Below are 20,152 nucleotides of genomic sequence, written 5' to 3'. Positions count from 1 at the left end.
ATGAGACAACACCAAGCACATTGCACTGAAGTTCTTCTTTTCACATCAACAACAAGAGCATCAGAAGATTGAAGTCACGCAAATCCGTTCACAAGACAATCTGGCCGACCTCTTCACCCAATCACTGTCGAAGACAATGTTTTAGAAACTTGTTCATGGAATTGGTATGCGTAAACTTTATGAATTGTAACTTTGCTATTTCTATTTGGAACTGTGTCAAACTCAGGGGGAGTATTCTAAAGATATTTGCTTGATCTTAATGTACTCTTTTTCCTTACGATTAGGAGCATTTTTCCCATTGGGTTTTTGCTACGTAATTGGGTTTTAACGAGGCATCCACCTTGGGCTGGTCATATCCCTGATGACGTCTCATAGACGTTTCTTTTGACTTTGCATTTCTCACGTATTTTTCCTTAGACTATGGATTTTGTCCTTACTCAAATTTTTGCCATAGCCTTAGGGTTTTTTTAGTGAGACTCATTTACTTATGCAAGTTCCTACCTTATTGAGAATAAGCGTTGTTCCTTAGAATCAGTGCCGACGAGTCAACTTCCTCAACTTCTGCATGATGCTGAAGAATCTACCTTGAGTATTTACACACTCAAGGGGGAGTGTTGTAAACATTCCTAGTTTAAGTGTGATTGTGTAAATCATAGATTAGATTAGATTTTAATTATCCTTTCCTATTACAATTTGTATTAATTGGGGAAGAAGGAATATCTTATCTCCTTTTACTACTATAAATAAAGACACAATGTAGGAGGAATAACAACACACATTCCCCTACAATTCTACAAACACATCTCTCTCAACCTCTCTCCCTCTACCGCTGGCCTCTTTTAACCTTGTTAGATAAAATAGACCACAACACCAACGAAATGAATAATGATTTTTAATTTTTTCAGTCCCTATATTTATGGATTATAATTAAGGATTTTCTTTTATAGTCAATAATTTTTTTAGAGACTCAAATATTAATTTAACGCCCTTAAATGAGTCATCAAAGTTAGTGGTGGGAGTCCCTAACTAGGGACTCTCATTGGAGATGCTCTTATAAGCCCATGTAATGTCCCTCCTCATTAATGTGAGATTTATTCTCAATATGTTCCGTGACAATTTTCAAACCTAATACATGAAAAACATAAATAGAATGACGTATAACATGTATAGTCGTTGAGTTTCTAGGGTATAATTCCAATAGTTTTTCACTAAAGTCAATTAATGAGTATATTGACTTAAACCCACACATTACAGGTGTCGACGGAGAGTGCTTTTGTGTCATCGACTTGGTAAATGGATCCACATTTTTGGCAAAGTTAATGCCTCCTTGCTACCACTATACAACAATACTAGTAACTAAATGGTTATTTTTAAAAGCTGCTATTTCATTGTTTTAAAATAAGCAGAATATTTTATTTTTATTATATGCCTTTTTACTGCTTAACATTAAAGTGAAAACTTTAGGTGAAGAAAGCAATATCAAAGTTTATGCCATAATACTTTGTGACTTTAGGTACTAAAATACAAATTTTTAAAAGACACGGACCCAATAGTTACATAGACAAAAACATAAGGGTGTAAAATGCAATTATCAAAACAACAAAATTGACACTCGGAGCTTCGAGACCGAACAAAAACTTGACTCACTGCTGAGGAGCAAAGAAGCTAGAGAGAGAGAGATGGAGACGAAGCCAAGTGAGGTGAGCAGCTCGAAGATGTTCGGAGGGTACAACAAGAGGTACAAGCATTTCAGCCCTACGCTCGGCTGCTCCATGACCTTCCACATCTACTTCCCTCCTTCTCCTTCCCCTTCCCACCGATTCCCTGTAACTCCTCTCTCTCTCTCTGTCTCTCTCTCTCTTACCTATTTGCAACTTCTTTTGAAATTTCATTTCCCAGTGAAATTGCTATCTGGGTTTTATCTGATTTTGGACATCCTAGGGATATGTGGCTGAAATCTGTTGCTTTTTGTGAATATATGGCGTTAATTGATGAGGGTTTTGCTATACTTGCTTGAGAAATTTGGAATTTAGTTTCCCTCAATTCAGTGTGCTGATCGGCCCGACAGCCCGGATCTTGATAGAATTAGTTATATGGTACTCACATACACCATTATAGTTGCAAACTCAGTCATCTTCTAGTACTATCATAGACAAAGAATTTAAGTTGGGGAAAAGGAAGCTTCCTCGATTTATTTTTTGAACCGATTGTTTTGCATAAATGTCTTAAAATCTATGAACAGAGAGAATGAGGAGATTTTTGCCTTGCTGAGAATTAAAAGTAGGTACAATGGTTGATGTTTGCAGTAGTACTTGAGTTAGTTTTACATCATCATTCGCCCTGGGCTCAAATAATTGTAAGCTCAAAAGTTTTCATAACATTTTGGCTGGAACCTTGTATAGTTGAAACGATTCACATAACTTTTCTCGTCGCATTGTTTATTAAGCATTTTGAAACTACTTTCCCGTGCTTCTTCTTCTTGTTGGGTTTGATTTTCCAATTTTCTTTTGTCCATACGATGCTATAAAAGTTTGTATCTTGCAATGTGTGATAATCAATTTTTTTGATGAGAAGGTACTTTACTGGCTCTCTGGCCTGACCTGCACAGATGAAAATTTTATAACCAAGTCAGGAGCTCAACGTGTTGCCTCAAGTGAGGGTGTTGCTCTGATCGCCCCTGATACTTCTCCAAGTTAGTGGGCAGCCCTTGTTGCTTTTAACTTCGAAGTGATTATTGTGTCTCCGATGCTAGCTTTAATTGCTTTTTGTGAAGTAGGACTGATGTTTATTGGTAACCTTTCCAACAACTTGTCTAGTGACCAATGTCGGCAGCTGTTTGGGTCATGTATTCAAATATTGTAGAATGTGACATAACCAAGTAATCTATCTAATATCTATGGCATTTTGCCATTCTTACCGGTTGACGTCCAAAAATAACATGAGTTGTTAGCTTATAATGTGAATTGATTGGAGCTGTGAGTTTAATGGCACTTTTTGTTGTTAGTTTTCCATGGATAGTAACGACCGTTAAACTTTTTTATATCATAAATGTTCACCTTTTGTTGCAGATATAGTAGGGCTGGACCTTGTTTCATGTTGTGTGTTCTGACAAGTAGCCAAAGTTCCTCCAAACGTCATCCAACTTTGTCTAATCACTATAAGTTAATTACAGCCACTTCCCACAGACACAGAAACACAAAGGATAAACAAAATAAAAAATGACATCAACAACTGTCACTACCAGTGAAATGCAAAAAACTGGGGGTGATATTGTAGGTTATTTGTAAATATAAAAAATTTCAGTAAGGAGTAACATCTACATCTGCTGTTAGTAGCTAACCCATTATTTCTTTATGGTTACTCATGCATTTTCTTATGATAGGGTGTCCTTTTAATTATATGTTCCATTCTATACCACCGTATATCTTGTGTTATTATGCTCTTATTGTGCTCACTACTTGTTCATGTAAACTCTTAATAGGAGGCTTGTCTATAGAAGGAGAGGCGGATAGCTGGGATTTTGGTGTAGGTATGCAACATTGGACTTTTATATTTCATTTTATGAAGTATTACAGCAAAATTTGCCTTACATTGTATGGAATTTGTGAATCTATCACTTTATTCAAGACAGATAACCTTAACCTTGCAATTGTATTTTAAATTGTTCAGACAGAGTCACTAATAGTTTTATAATTCGGAAAGGGAAAATAGAATGGTCAACTGTATTTTAAAGGTGGAGGGAGAGTAAACAGGGATCCCTTTTAGGTGTATAAGCAGTAATATTGGAAAAGTATGTGGTAGTCGTTACAAGATAGAGTATTCTCAATTGAGGATAAGATAGGTTTTATCAAAACAACAAAAAATTGGGAACTTTAATGAAAAGCTTCCGGTACTGTTCACTTTAATGAAAAACCACATTTTTACACTAAGAAGTCAATCCTGATACTATTCACGTTACCCTTTATTTTGTCCTTATCGTTAAAACTCAAAGTTTTCAAGCCCTTTTCATTAGTTTTCCTTAAAAAATATTAGAGGATAAGATTGGGTAGGATCTTTAAGATGGTTTGTTCATGTACAAGGTGGATATAAAAATTATAGGTTCTGAAGGGGGAGAACTTCGAGTTCTGTTCCTGCAAATTTTCTGATTTCTTGAGAGTTTCCGTGCAAAAGGTTTTATATATATATATATATGTGTGTGTGTGTGTGTGTGGGTTTTTATTACAAAATGGTCTTTGAAGTTGATCCCACCCCAGCAGAATGGTATCTGAAATTGAAAGTCAATCAACATAGTCCGTGAATAGGGAGCAGCAAATCAATGTGGTCTGCTGTCAGAGCTTCGTAAAAAAAATTGTTATGTTCTGATGTGTTACATATGTGGGTTCACAAGTCTAACTAAATATTGCTATTTATCTCCTCAAACAGGTGCTGGGTTTTATCTCAATGCTACTGTAGAGAAATGGAAGAACTGGCGCATGTATGATTATGTTGTCAAGGAGCTGCCACAACTTCTGAATGAAAACTTTTCACAGCTTGATACATCACGGGCATCTATATCTGGTCATTCTATGGGTGGGCACGGTGCTTTGACAATCTACCTGAAAAACCTGGATAAATATAAGGTATATAAATATTCAACCACACTTTAGCTTTTTTTTAAGAAGTTGACTTTTATTTAACAACTATGGAAAGTTTGGTTTTTCTATAAAAGTTACTGGGTTGCAGGGGGAGCTTTATGCAATTATTGGATTAGATCTTCTTAGGAGAAATTATGTTGAATCTAACTCCTTTTATGTAATGATTTCACTCATTTTCCAGTCAGTATCTGCCTTTGCACCCATTGTGAATCCTACTAACTGTCCATGGGGCCAGAAAGCTTTCTCAAATTATCTAGGTGGCAATAAAACCGATTGGGAAGTAAGATCAGAAATCTAATTGTTTCAGTTCTTATCCATACTCTTTTGGTTCCTAGTTTGTAACAAATTGAATGCAAAAATGCAGGAATATGATGCCACTTCCCTAATTAAGAAGTTTAACGATGTGTCAGCAGCTACCATTTTAATTGATCAGGTAAGATTTGATGCCATCAAATCTTTATCTTTGTTGTTGTAACAATTGTTAAGGTTTTGTTGTTTACCACTGTTTTGGAAAGCTTGAGTTGTTGCTTGTTAGGAATCGGATGTGCCCCAACTATTTTATTTTTTAATAGGCCACTCTCTTTTTGGTCCTCTCTCCATGACTGGATTGCCCGACACACGGAATTCATCATAAATTGAGAGGTTTCAGCGTCATTGTTGATTGGAAATGATTTCTGCTAACTCCCTCGGCCCCTGTTTATTTATGGCCTTTGGTTAGAATAAATCAAAGGAAGAAAGAATCAAGGGACAAAAATGAATAGGGGTGTGCAGAAAATCCTTGTTGATTTAGTATGAAGAAACTTGTGGAGAATGAACTGTAATATGGGTTGCATGTTAATCATAAATCAGTGAATATTTATAACATGTTCGCTCACGTACACTTTAACTGCCTTTGTTTGCGTTCGGTAGTTAATTACTGCTGCTGTTGTGTAGGGGGAAGATGATAAATTCTTGCATGATCAGTTGATGCCACACAAGTTTGAAGAGGCATGTCGGAGTGCTAAAGTTCCACTCCTTTTGCGACTGCAGCCCGGTTATGATCACTCATACTTTTTCATTTCCACCTTCATCGACGATCACATCCGTCACCATGCTCAAGCTCTTAATCTACCGTGAATATTCTGTTGCTTGTGAATCCAGAACTTTAGAATCCTTAATGCACGTTGTATGAACTTGGCATCATATCTGGTCCCATGTGCTCTCAATTTCGGTTTTTCGTGTTATGACACAGTAAACATGTTGATCCTAGGATATATAAAATAAACTTCTATGACATGATCTGTGTTTGTGCAAGTTTCCAGTGATCCAACTAGTAACCGATGTTGCACTTCAGGTAACTTGTTTCTAAACTCTGTGCAGTATGACTGTTAAACACTTGATTCTGAAATTTGTCATGTTTTATATGAGATAACAATAGCCTTCCATAGAATAGGGCTCACATGCAGGAGAGCAACTTACATAGAATGAATTCACCGTCACCTTAACATTTTAGTTCAATAATGCATTGTTGTGTGAGTAAAAAGAAGAAACTTATGGTGCGTGAAAATTAATGCTCTAATTAGAGGCCTAGTAAAATTTAGCCGAGAGCGAATTTAACCCATTTGTTTTTAGATTCACACTACGGATGGTGGGATTTGGATTAAACCACACAATGGGCTTTTGAACTTGCCATCCATGATATTTGAGCCTAAAATTTCCCATTTACAAGTGGAGAGATACTAAACGGTAGTACTGATATTAACCCAAAATTAAACATCAAATAATATTAAAACTCGCTTTTTGCACTCTTTTCCCTACATGCCATGTTAAAAAATAACAATAAAACGTTCGCGGTTATTTACATAGTGTAGTTGGAGATGCTAAATCGAAAGGAATTAACAAAATTATAGCTATTGTTCTTGCAATTGCTCTAACAATCTACTTTTTTCTACACGTAAGAACCTTTTATTTTATTTTATTTTATTTTTATAACAAACGATATTATTTACACTAAAGGGGTATGGGAGTGGGCTAACCCTTATAATGAGCTTGCCATAATAATGTGGTTCAACCTTACTTTTGACGAGAATTGAACCTAAAACCTATTACTTACATGTGCATATAAATTATTTCCTTAATGTGTATCTGGCTGCCTAAACTAAGAGGTGGTTCTATTGGAACTCAACAAATGAGTTCACCGTAGAAAGTCCAACAATGTATTGGGCTAGTTTTGTATTGTTGTACTGTTAAGATTTTTTTTTTTTTCCTGTTTTTTTTTTTTTTTTTTTTGGTTCCATTGTGAGAATATATGGCTATGAAATATGGTGAACTATCACACATGTGCTAAACGTCAAGTTTAGGGTTGATTTTTTTAGATGGATAGGATCAGAAACAAGGTTTCCAATTTCCATTTCAAAAATTTCTAATTGAATCAAAATTTCACATTCAGAATTTTTGAGATCGGAATAATCTCGGAATTTTGAAAAATAATTCGAAGAGTCATATATTTTACAAGTTTTTTTGGAAAGGGAATTGTTATTGGCACTTCAAAAATCACATTTTGCATTCTGAATATTTTATAATTAGAAAGAAAAATATACTTGTGAGGAGTGTAGAATGAGATTTTTGCAGTGCTAATAACAGTTCCCATTTAGAAAATTTTGAACTTTTTTATATATGTAATTTAGAGTTTTTTTGGGGTACTATTTGGTATATGGTTGTGTATAAATATAATTATTTTTGGTGATCTTTTAGTTTAAATATTATTTCTATGAAGCTTTTAGCTAAAATACCTTATTTTTAGTATAGGTGGCAATGAAAAATTCAACAATTATTATTATTTTTTATATAGATGCTACTATAATTCTAAATAATTATATGATTGACACTCAATCATACAACGTTTTGCGGCCAGGCAACTTTTTTTGGCAACTAGCGGATCAAACTTTTCAGTGTCAATGTCATTGGGCAACATCGACTATTAAAAATAGGATTAATTACATTTTACCACCTCAAGTTTGAAGTCTATTACAATTTCATACAATATCTTCAAAACATTTCACTTTCATACCTCAAGTACTATTTTATTTCAATATAATACATCCGTTACATTTTCTATCTATTGGTCCGTTAAGAGTTGATGTGGTTATCATGTTTGTGCTGACGTACCTACCAAATTTGTGCCACGTGGCAAAAAAATAATTTTTTTTATGCATTTAAAATATTATAATAATTTACCCTATTAAAAAAATTAAAAAAAAAAAACAAAACCCAAATGCATGCCCAGATCCTCTTCCTTCCCCCTCACCTCTCTGCAACTCCTTCCTCTCTTCCTCCATCTCCACCTCCCTCCTATGGTGCTCCTCCCCCTCCCCCCCCCCTCCTACACACCCATCACCCTTTCTCCCTTCTCCATCGAAACCATCTTCTCCGTCCACCATCCCCATATGATATCCTCACCTATCTTCCCTGTCCATCATCGACACGGTCTTCCTCCTGGTGTGCTCAGTGTAGGTCAAGGCATCACGGATCACATTCTCCAAGAAGATCTTGGGCACTCCGCGGGTCTACAAGGAAACCCAAATCTCGTTGAACCGCAAGACGATCGCCCAGATCTCGTCCGCCAGGTTCGAGATGGTGTGGGGGGTTGCGGGGGCATCGGTCGTGGAGAGAGAAAGGAGGGAGGGTTGTTTGGGGTTGTGGGTGGGGAGAAGGGGTGTGCTCGGGTGGGGAGAAGGGGTGGTGAAGACGAACTGGGTTTTGGCTTTTTCTTTTTTGCTTTTTTTAATTAATTATTTTAATTTTTAAATTTTTTTATTAAGTGGTTAGCCGCATAGCATAAATGTGGCAGCCACGTCAATACAAATGAGGACCCCTTATTTGCTAAGTCATCACTTACCGGTTTACTTAATAAATTTTCTAACGGATGTATGAAATTGAAATAAAATGATAAGTAAATGTATGAGATTGAAATGTTTTAAAGATGTTGTATGGAATTGAAATCGATCCCAAACCTGAAGGGGTAAAATGTAATTTATCCTAAAAAATATGTAAAGTGGACTTTCTCATAAGTTCTCTACTTTTAGAAATTGACTACAATACTTAACATATATTTAATACAATCATCATTTCGACAATCAAATATGGTCTACTAATATGAATTGTATCCGACCATCAGATGGCGATTGAAGATGAAAAAGCACCCACTGCAATTTTTCTTAAATACAGTTAAACAATGACTTGAAATTGGAATATTTCAGAAAATTCGAATAAAAATTTTGGACTTTCGCAATTTTTAAATGCTTTCCAATATTATTAAAAAAAAAAAAAAAGGGATACGGGCCGAAATTTTTTAATTACAGAATTGGAAGTTCCATCACCAATTTGGACCCCAAGGCTAATTAATTGTATGAAACTGATAAGAAGATATAAAAGGAACACTATTATAAACGTTTGAAATTAAATAAAATGAAAAGGACGGTTGAAAATTATTGAAACACCGCCAACAAATCAAATGCTTGAATTCCATAATTGGTTGTACATAAGGAGAGCATGTTGAAATACTTCGTTTAATTGTATTATTCTTATGAAGAGGTATATATACACTTATATATATATATATATATATATATATATATGTATATAGGATGAATCTGTGTGACCATTTTTTTACACAATTTTTTGTACATGTTTTTGCGAGGCTCAGTATTTCAACGATCCGTCTATATTCATACGATTAGAACTCTATTTACAATCAATTATAGGAAATCTGGGAAACCTAATGATGAAGGGAATCGCTAGTTACAGTTATTACATATTCTAACAGAACATGTGTGCATAAATTATCCTCCTTGACGTAATCTCATTTGGTTTTGGTTGAGTCAATTCTCTTCTTTTAATGGGCTGTGTGCTCTTTTGGGATTCGGGGGAGTCCTATGGAGCCCAACATTAACAAATGAAAGAATTAGGGTTAGGTTAGGGGGTTTTTGGCAATACAATAAGGATTAGGGTTAAGTAACTGCCTTTATATAATGAGAACTTTAACGAAAAGCTCCTAGCACTATTCATTTTAATGAAAAACCACATTTTTACACTAAAAAGTCAATCCTGGTACTATTCACTTTACCCTTTATTTTGTCCTTATCATTAAAACTCAAAATTTTCAAGTCCCTTTCATTAGTTTTCCTTTATATTATAGTCTTTTTTTAATTTGATTGATCATTGTGAATCCCTTCTCAAACATCATGGAAAATAATTATTGTCCAATCTTTCAATTCCAATCTTTGTTAGAATATAAGTCATTTGAGTTATGTAGAGAATGCCACTTGTCCTTGTATTAGTGGCTGTTGAGTTTTGTTATGATTTGTATGAGTATAAATAGCAAGATTGCATTGTATTGATTAAGTTCACAGAAATAGAAAATCAGTTGAAAAAGATTCTTCTTCTCTCTAAATCTCTGTGATAGTCTCTCTCTTTCTTCATAGCTAAGTTTTTCTGCATTTCTTAGCAATGTTATCATGGTATCTTCGTCGATACAGTTAAAACCTTCGGTTGACAATCCTTCTTGCTTCCGCTCTCACTTTCTCTTTCTCGGATTGTTGCTGTGATTTGTCGATCGTCGTCGGTGTTCAGGTTGTGGTTTCTGATCTCAGTCGCTGTTGTTCGAAGTTGGTGGTTTCTGATTTCTGTCGCTATTGTTTGAAGTCGGTGCTCTGCAAAACCCTAGAATTAGGGGATTTTTTGGTGTTCTTGAGTTGTTCATCGTCGTCAGTTGCTGAGGTGACATCTCTTTTGTGTTAAAGTTGTATCCCTGTTAATTGTGGAAGATCTCTGTTTTCTCTACTGAAACCCTAATTTTTGGAATTGTTGAGGATTGTTGATTTTTTTTGTTCATCCTCCTTCTGTTGTGACATTATTACTACTTGATTCTTGGTACTTTGAGAATATCTGTGGTATAATTTCTTGTGATTCAAGATTTGTTGAGTGTGATTTGTCCAAACATGGTTACCACTGTGCAATTGGCTCTTACATAATCTCCAATTTCCTCACTGATTCCTAGTGTCAGCAATATTGTTACGGTTAAACTTGATGATTCTAATTATGTTACTTGGAATTTTTCAATTGGAATTGTTGTTGGATGGCAATGGAATTAAAGGCTTTCTTGATGGATCAATTCTTTGTCCTATATGTTTTGATGATTCTGATTCTGATAATGACATCGTGGTGAATGAACAAACTTTAATTGATGCATATAAAGTTTGGAAGATTCATGATAAGGCTTTGATGACACTTATCACTGCTACTTTGTCCACTGCTACATTGTCTCGTGTGATTGGTTGTCTTCGTGAATAGTTTGCCAATATGAACGGTTTGGAAGATTCATGTGGACTTGTCTTCGTGAACGGTTTGCCAATATGACTAGGACTAGCATTGTCCAAATGAAAATTGATCTTCAAAATATTAAGAAGGGTTATGAGAATATTGATGCATACTTGCAAAGAATCAAAGATGCTAGGGATCAATTGGCAGTTGGGGTGTTCATATCTGATGAGGACATTGTTATTGTTGCATTGAGAGGCCTACCCCCTGAGTATAATACCATTAAAGCAGTGGTTCGTGGTGGTGAGAATCTGGTGTCTCTTAAAGAACTTAGATCCCAACTGAGGGCTAAAGAATCTACATTAGATGAGACCACTAGACATATTCCTCTCATGTCTGCCATGCATGCTCAAACCACTGGTGCTACATTTGATGTTTGTGGTTCTTTGGGCACAAAGCCTTATTCTTCACGTTCTAATCTTGGCCAGTCATCTGGATTTGTGTTGCCATTTCCACAGCAGTTTGCTCCAATGCCATTTCCACAGCAATTTGCTTCAATGTCATTCACGCCTCAGTTTTCACAATTTCCATTTCTTGGACCACATGCTTTTGTTTCTCAATATGGCTCCAGTACTTACAATAATTTTAGGGGGAACAACTTCAAATCCAAAGGGAAAGGAAAGAAATTCTTCTCTGGGGTTTAGTCTTCACATAATCAACAGTCCTCTTATAGTGCCAATCATTTCTCACAGTCCTCATTTTAGCCTCAAGTCACATAGTATTCTCAGAATCCTCAACAAGTGTGTCAGATATGTGATAGGAAATGTCACTTTGCACTCACTTGTTTCCAAAATGGCTGTCAAATTTGTCATCGTGTCGGGCACACTGCAGCTACATGTTTTGACAGGAATCAAGCTCCAAATCCATCAATCAATTCCTCACAATTCTTCAATGCCTATCCATAGCAACATTAACATTCAGTGCAGTCTCAAGCTCCAAATCCTGGATCAGCTCATATTTCATACAATTCAGTTTCTCCAATGTCTCCTCAGTTCTTTCCTCATCCTGGAAGTTCACATCACAACCCTTCTGTTGCCATGAATACTTGGACTCAAGTATCACCTTCTACACCATAACAGGAGTATTGGCTTATAGACTTAGGGGAAACCAATCATATGACCAGTGATCTGTCAAATTTTCAAGTTGCAGCTCCTTATCCTGCTACTAATACTGTCACTGGTGCAAATGGTGAAGGTTTAACCATTGCTAATTTTGGCAGTTCTAATCTTCACACTAAGTCTCACAATTTCAGATTGAATTATGTCTTGCATATTCCTTAATTGTCTCAACATTTCTTGTTTATGCATCACTTGTGTAAAGATAATAACTGCATATGTATTGTTGATGAATTTTCTGTCTATGTACAGGACAAGGTTACTAAGAGAACATTGTTCAACGGATTGAGTAAAAATGCAGTTTAGCCTATTCCTATGCTTAAACCTTCAACAGGTCTTCTAACAGCGTTTCTTGGACAAAAAGTTAGTTCTACCCTATGGCATTGTAGATTGGGACACCCTACCAATAATATTGTACAAACTACCCTTAGTAAGTCTTCCATTCCATATCATAGTACCTTAAACCATCAGATTAGTATTTCTTGTTTAAAAGGAAAATTCACCAAGCTGCCATTTCCTATACATGTTTCTAAGTCTTCCATTCCTTTTGAAGTGATACACACAGATGTATGGGGCTCTGCTCCTGAAATGTCTCTAGAACGGTTTAAGTACTATGTATCATTCATAGATAAATGTATTAGGTATACATGGATATTTCCTCTTAACAATAAAGATGCTGTGTTTGGTTTATTTGTTCAGTTTCAAGCTTATGTGGTCAATTTCTTTGCTAAACTATTAAAATTCTGCAAAGTGATGGTGGTGGAGAGTATCTCAGTACTCATTTTCAATCTTTTCTTAAATCCAAAGGCATACTTCATTAGATTTCCTACCCATACACACCTGAGCAAAATGGCTTAGCTGAAAGAAAGAATAGGCATGTTGTTGAAACATCTATTACTTTTCTTCAGCAAGCTTCCTTACCAACTTAGTTTTGGTATCATGCAGGTGCTACTGCAACCTATCTTATCAATAAAATGCCTACACCTAGTCTTACCATGAAATCTCCATTTGAAGTCTTGTTTCACTCTCCACATAGGCTAGACCATTTAAGGGTTTTTGGATGTGCCTGTTATCCTTCTTTAAAACCTTATAGGACTAATAAGCTTGATCTGAGGACCACACAATGCATTTTCTTAGGTTACGGTGCACAGTATAAAGGTTACATTTGTTTTGATGTTTCCAAACACAAATTGATAGTTTCCAGACATATGCTATTTGATGAAACTCAGTATCCCATATTGTCTTCTAGTTTTGCCAAGCCATCTTATTCATCAAACTTTTGTCCCTCACCACCACATATTGTTCATTCCAATACTTTTCAACAGTACCCTATTATCCTTATCCCATTACCAACTGTGTTTCAGACAGCCGCTGCATCACCTTATGTTACTCAGTCTAGTTCTCTTTCACTTGGTGATCTTGTCTCCGCTAGTGCTCCTACAATAGTCAATGGTAACTCTGATTCTCCTTTTATATTAGCGTTACATCCAGACACTACCACGTCTCAGGTTTTAGATTTACAACCTGTGATTCTTTTTGCCCAGAATGGTCATTCTATGCAGACCAGATCCAAGTCTGGCATTTTTAAGAAGAAACAATGTTTCAATGCCAAAATTCAATCTCATGTTAACACAGACCCAAAAACTTTTGCTGTAGCTTCCAAATCTGTTGAGTGGAAACATGCCATGCAAGATGAAATGGATGCATTAATTCAACAGAAGACTTGGTCCCTTGTTCCTCTACCTTGAAATAAAAATCGTGTAGGCTGCAAGTGGATCTATAAGATTAAGAGACATCCAGATGGGTCTGTTGCTAGGCACAAGGCCAGATTGGTGGCCAAGGGGTTTTCTCAAGAAGGAGGACTCAATTATTATGAAACATTTAGTCATGTGGTTAAGCCAACCACAGTGAGACTGATGTTATCTTTGGCAGCAACTAAAGGTTGGAAATTGAAGCAACTTGATGTCAAGAATGCTTTTTTACATGGCTTTCTTGAGGAGGAAGTGTATATGTCTCAACCTCAGGGATTTGTTGATAATAATCACCCTGAATATGTTTGCAAGTACAAAGATCTCTATATGGTCTTAAACAAGCTCCAAAAGCTTGGAATGACAGGTTTACCTCTTTTATGCTTTCTCTGGGATTTAAAGTAGAAAACAGATATGGTTCATTGCAAACCTTACACTACTCCATGTCACCCGAATCAGAAATTACTCAATCACGACAGTCCCCTATATTCTAATCCTACAAATTACAGAAGTATTGTTGGGGCTTTTCAATACTTAACATTTACAAGACGTGACATTGCTTATTCAATTAATCAGGTTTGTCAGTTCATGCACACCCCATTGGAATCTTATTTTGTTGCTGTTAAACGAATATTGAGATATATCAGAGAGACTATCGACTGGGGGGGGGGTTTGTTTTAGACATAGATTATTAGATATTTAAGCCTACACAGATGTGGATTGGGCTGGTGGTCCCAATGATTGAAGATCTAGCACTGGTTTTGTGGTATTTCTTGGTTCAAATCCGATTTCTTGGAGTTCCAAGAAGCAACATACAGTGAGCCATTCTTCAACTGAAGTAGAATTTTGAGCCATGGCCACTACTACAACTGAGATTGTTTGGCTACAAGAACTCATCAAGGACTTGCATATTCCAAATTCAATGCCTCCTATGCTGCATTGTGATAATATATTAGCTATGACATTGGCAACCAATCCAGTTCTTCATTCCAAAGCTAAACATATTGAAGTGGACTGTCACTTTGTTAGAGAACAGGTTCAACAAGGAGTTATTTCTCTGCAGTTTGTATCCTTTACTGATCAATATGTAGATATACTTACTAAAGGGTTATGTTCTCCTTTGTTTGGCCATCATTGTTCCAATCTTATGCTTGGGGCTTCCCAACATAAGATTGAGGGGGAATGTTAGAATATAAGTCATTTAAGTTATGTAGAGAATGCCACTTGTCCTTGTATTAGTGGGGGATGAGTTTTGTTATGATTTGTATGAGTATAAATAGCAATACTACATTGTATTGATTAGTTTAACAGAAGTAGAAAATCAGTTGAAAAAGATTCTTCTTCTTTCTCTAAATCTCTATGATATTCTCTTTCTTTCTTCATATCTAAGTTTTTTCTGCATTTCTTAGCAATGTTATCAATCTTAAACCTAATCGGTGAATGTCTTTCTTACCGTGATTATGTTCGCTTCAGTGCGGTATGCAAGACTTGGCAGCATGCTTTTCTCGATGGGGTTCAAGTTTGTCGTGAAAACAATAGTACATGGCTAATGAAGTATGCCTACTTCAACATTCGAGGAGAAATCTTATACTGGAGCTCTCTGATCTTTGGACCAACCAAAGTTACTGTCTAGTACATATCATAATGCAAAAAGTAAGAGAATTATTCGTCGATGCGGAACCTTGCGCTTCAAGATTTGGCTAGCTACTTTTTTCAAAAAAGGTAAAAGTAGAAGATGGTAGTTCGACTGCTTTCTTTTTCTATAATCCTTTTCAGAATAAGGTTATTGAACTATAATCTCCATTAGTTTTTAGCAATAAAATCGCCCAACATAAAGGAACATTCACGGCTTCTCCAACTACTTCTTTCGGTGTGTGATAATTTGGAAGATTTGTATATTGATTGTGTGTAAGAAATTACAAGGACATGAAATATATACAAGAAAAGAGGTGTTGTGAGTCACACGGAAGACATCACACACCATGCTTAGACCCATGCTTTGCATAGTCTAAGTCCTAGCTACTTTACATCATGATACCTAACAACCCCCCCCTCAAACGAAGGCTAGGATATTCATCAAGCCAAGTTGGACCAAAAAGAGTATTAAACTGAACAAAAGACAATCCTTTGGTGAAGATGTCTGTTAGTTGATCTTTGCTTCGAACAAACACAGGTTGAATGACATTGGATTGGTTTTTTCTTGAACAAAATGATAGTCCATTTCAATGTGTTTGGTTATTTCATGGAAAACATAATTTGATGCAATGTCAATAGCAGCTTGATTATCACAGAAAAGAGGCACAGGCTGTGTTGTCTTCAACCGTAAGTTGTTGAGCAAACCTTGTAGCCAAATCAACTCACAGATAGTAGAGGCCATGACACCGTATTCAACTTCTGCACTTGACCAAGTTACCATATTTTTTTTTCTTTTCCATGTCACCAAATTTCCCCCCAGCAAATGTACAATATCCAGTAGTAGACCTTTGATCAATTTTGGAGCCACCCCAATACGCATTTGTATAGGCAACGATGTGAGCATTTCCAACCTTTTTCATCACAATCCCAATCCCAATGGTACCCTTCAAGTAACGCAAGATCCTTCAAACAGCTTGTAAATGAACTGATTGAGGAGAATGCATGAATTGACTAACTAGGCTCACATCATGCATAATATCAGGACGAGTAATGGTAAGGTAAATAAGATTCCCTACCAATCTCTGATATAAACATTTGTTAACAAATCTCCATCTAATCCTAGTTTCTTTTTGCAAGCAATTGGAGTTGCCACTGGTTTTGCTTCAAGCATTTTTAATTCTTGGAGTAAATCTAGTATGTACTTGCGTTGATTCAAGAGCAAGCCTTTACTAGATGAAGCAATTTCAATTCCTAGAAAGTACTTCAAAGTTCCTAGATCCTTGATTGCAAACTTTCTGTGGAGAAGACCCTTAAGCCTCTGAATTTCTGTCAAACTATCACCAGTCACAATAAGATCATCAACATAGATGAGAATGACAAGTTTACTTGCTGAACTATCTCTCACAAATAGTGAGGAATCTGCATTGCTCATTTTAAATCCAATGCCTTCTAACATAGAGCTTAGATTGGCATACCAAGCTCGAGGAGATTACTTGAGGCCATATATAGCCTTGTGTAATTTGTAAACCATGCTATTTCCTTCTTGTGGATGTCGTGGAGGCAAATACATGTACACATTTTCTTTAAGTTCTCCATGCAGGAAGGCATTCTTAACATCCATTTGGAATAAAGGCCAATCATGGTTGACAACAACTGAGAGAAGTACTCTCACAGAGTTCATCTTTGCCACATAAGCAAAGGTTTCCCCTACACCATAGGTTTGAGTAAAACCTCTTCACCAGTCTAGCTTTGTGTCTCTCCACTGAACCATTACTCTTGAAATTGGTCTTGTACACCCATCTACACCCAAAAACTTTATCCCTTTAGGTAGCTTAGTGATACTCCAAGTTTTGCTTTCATTTAGAGCATTAAGTTCCTAATTCATCGCTGTTTGCCAGATCAATTGGGAATTAGCTTCTTGGAATAAGCTTGGTTCAGATGAGGTTGATATTTTGCTTAGGAAAGCAACATGAGATGGAGATACACTTGAGTATTCAAGATACTTTTCTATATGATATCTTGAAGTGTAACTTACATAATCTTTAAACCAAGCTGGCTTACCTTGATTTCTACTAAGGTTTCTCCTTAGAATGTTCAATTTAGGAGTATAGCAAGATTCTTTTCGGATGAAATGTGATTCTGGTCAGTGCCTTCAGCTAATTCATTATCAACGAGTATGCCAGATGGTTGATCACACTCTACTGAAGCAATTCAAGTTTCATTATTGCTTGGTAGGTCTGAAACTAAAGGGTGATGAAGTTGAATGTTGGTTTCCACAATTGGCATGGAAATTTGGCCAAAATAATCCTCCCCCAGAAAATCTCCATCCCTGGTACCTGCAAAGAAATGAACTTTCTCATCAAAATTCACATATGTAGACATAATGAGTATTCTGCATTTTATATCATAGCACTTGTATCCCTTTTGAATAAATGAGTATCCTAAGAACACATACTTTGCAGCTCTAGGATCCAATTTATCTCGATGCAAGCTTTGAATATGAACAAAACAAACACATCCAAACACTTGAAGATGAGACAAGTTGATTTTCCTACCCCTTAAGTATTTCAAGAGGTGACTTGAACTTGAGAACTTTATTGGAAGTCTATTAATCACATATGCAACAGTAAGAATCCCATGGGACCAGAATTTCTTGGTTACACTCATCTGAAGCATAAGTGACTGAGTTTTTTTTCCAGAAGATCAAAGTTCTTCCTTTCTGCCACTCCGTTTTGTTATGGAATACCAACACAGCTTGTTTGATGAATTATTCCATGGCAAGTTAGATATTGAGTAAAGGCATTGGGCATATACTCAGTACCATTGTCCATTATCCGACCTTAGGACTTTAAGTTGGGTTGAGAATTGATTTGTAACAAGACTATGAAATTCTTGGAAAACAAAAATAACTTCATTTTTTGGATTTCAACAAATACAACCAAGTACATCTTGAGAAATCATCAACAAAAGTGACAAAATATTTAAAACCATCAAAAGAATCCAAGGGTGCAGGCCTCCAAACATCAGAGTGCACAATCTTAAAAGGTTTACATGACTTGGTTGATGAGGAATCAAAAGGTAACCTCATCTGTTTTGAAAAATGGCAAACTTCACAATCTTAAGTCATCACATTCCCTGAAGTTCCGAAGAGATATGATTGCACAAGATTAGAAGAATACCTTAATCATCTATGCCATAATAGATGATTTTGCAAAAATCCAACTTGAAGACCTCTAGCTTTAATCGGTTGCAATGAGAGCATATAGAGGGCATCTTTATAAATGCCTTCACCAATCTTCTTCTTCGTGATAAGATCCTAGAAAACCAAATTAAATGGCGAGAAAATAACATCATTGTTTAAAGAATTGGTCAACTTTCCAACTGACAGAAGCTGGAATGGAAAAGAAGGCACATATAGAGCAGTCGATTCAACATTTATATCAAATATCTTAACTTTTCCTTCACCCATGACACACTAGTTCCATTAGCAACAAAAACAAACTGTGGAATAACTGCATCTTTAAACTTATGCATATCTCTTTTTATATTTGTCATGTGGTTAGTTGCTCCAGAGTCTACTATCCAAACATTTGCAAGATTTCTGGATGCAAGTGCAGTACTAAATGAGTTTAGAATACCTGACATATCAACGGAAGATGATGCCTTTGTCTGAAGAAATTTTGTGAACTGTCCAAATAAATCAGCAGTGCTAACTTCACTGTTTCCCTTATGAGGATTCTTTCCATCCTTCTCCTGAATGAAGGAAATGAACTCACTCAAGAGAGCCAAGGGATTAGATGTGAAGGTCTTAGTAGTTGAGGCAGTCTGTGAGCGAGAGACTTAACTTGCATTGCGGCCAGACTTGGTTTGCTTGGCAAAGTTAGGTTTAAGATGTGGATACAAAACCCAAGTGTTTTTGAGATAATTCTTCTGCCCACAATGGTTGCATTGCATCTCTCATTTCTTTCCTTTTAAGTTTTTTCCTTTGAACCTTCTATCACTTGCAACGAAGGCTTTGGACTCAGGGTTACTAACCTTAGTACTTATAACTTTTCTTCTTACTTCTTCTCACTGGATAATATTGTATACAATATTGAGAGACTGAATTCAACACTCATCAATATATGGCTTCGCATGTCTTTATAGGTAGAGTCAAGACTGGACAGGAGCTGAAAGATCTTGTCTTCTTCAGCTCGCTTAAGGAGGACTGCTGGATCTGTGGTGTGAAGATGATAAAGATTCAACTCATTCCACATAGACTTCAGTCTTCCTAAGTGCTCATTAAAAGACTTTCCATCTTGATTTAGAACAAAAAGACTCTTCTGCAGCTGAAATATCCTGGTTGCATTGTTTTGATTTCCATACATCTCCTTGATAGCCTTCCATAAATCAAAGGTTGATTCTAAGAAGCTGAAGATTTCTGATACCTTTAAGCCCAACAAGTTGAGCAACTAGGACATGACAAGCTGATCTTTGCACAACCACTCTTCATAATTGGGATCACCAACCTCGAAAGCTACGACAATTTCATTGATGAAACTGAGCTTAGATCTTCCTCCAAGAGCTAAAGTAACAATTCTTGATCAAGGAAGATAATTAAACTCAGTTAGAAGTACGGAGAAAAGGCGTTGATTGGGATTTCCATTAGCTTCATTTGAGGAGG

At 36.2% G+C, this 20,152-nt stretch overlaps 1 protein-coding gene across 1 annotated transcript; it reads left to right on the top strand.

Annotated features, from left to right (window-relative positions):
* The first annotated feature begins 1,606 nt into the window (after positions 1-1,606).
* Positions 1,607-5,907, top strand: LOC137712628 (S-formylglutathione hydrolase). Its single transcript, XM_068451740.2, has 7 exons — positions 1,607-1,826; positions 2,575-2,692; positions 3,482-3,529; positions 4,423-4,619; positions 4,816-4,914; positions 4,999-5,067; positions 5,568-5,907. Exons 1-7 carry the CDS (start codon positions 1,680-1,682, stop codon positions 5,748-5,750), a joined length of 861 nt encoding a protein of 286 aa, XP_068307841.2. The 5' UTR covers positions 1,607-1,679; the 3' UTR covers positions 5,751-5,907.
* Positions 5,908-20,152: the final 14,245 nt, after the last annotated feature.

This window comes from Pyrus communis, chromosome 14 (assembly GCF_041283825.1).
Source record: "Pyrus communis isolate YQ-2024b chromosome 14, ASM4128382v1, whole genome shotgun sequence".
Taxonomy (NCBI): domain Eukaryota; kingdom Viridiplantae; phylum Streptophyta; class Magnoliopsida; order Rosales; family Rosaceae; genus Pyrus; species Pyrus communis.
The sequence above is the reverse complement of the archived record's forward strand: the minus strand, read 5'-3'. Positions and strand labels throughout refer to the sequence as shown.

Excerpts from the sequence above, each read along its gene's own strand:
- LOC137712628 (XM_068451740.2), top strand. The coding sequence starts at position 1,680 with ATGGAGACGAAGCCAAGTGAGGTGAGCAGCTCGAAGATGTTCGGAGGG. Across the intron at positions 3,530-4,422 it reads TAGCTGGGATTTTGGTGTAG|GTGCTGGGTTTTATCTCAAT; the intron begins GTATGCAACATT and ends CTCCTCAAACAG. Across the intron at positions 4,620-4,815 it reads AAAACCTGGATAAATATAAG|TCAGTATCTGCCTTTGCACC; the intron begins GTATATAAATAT and ends CTCATTTTCCAG.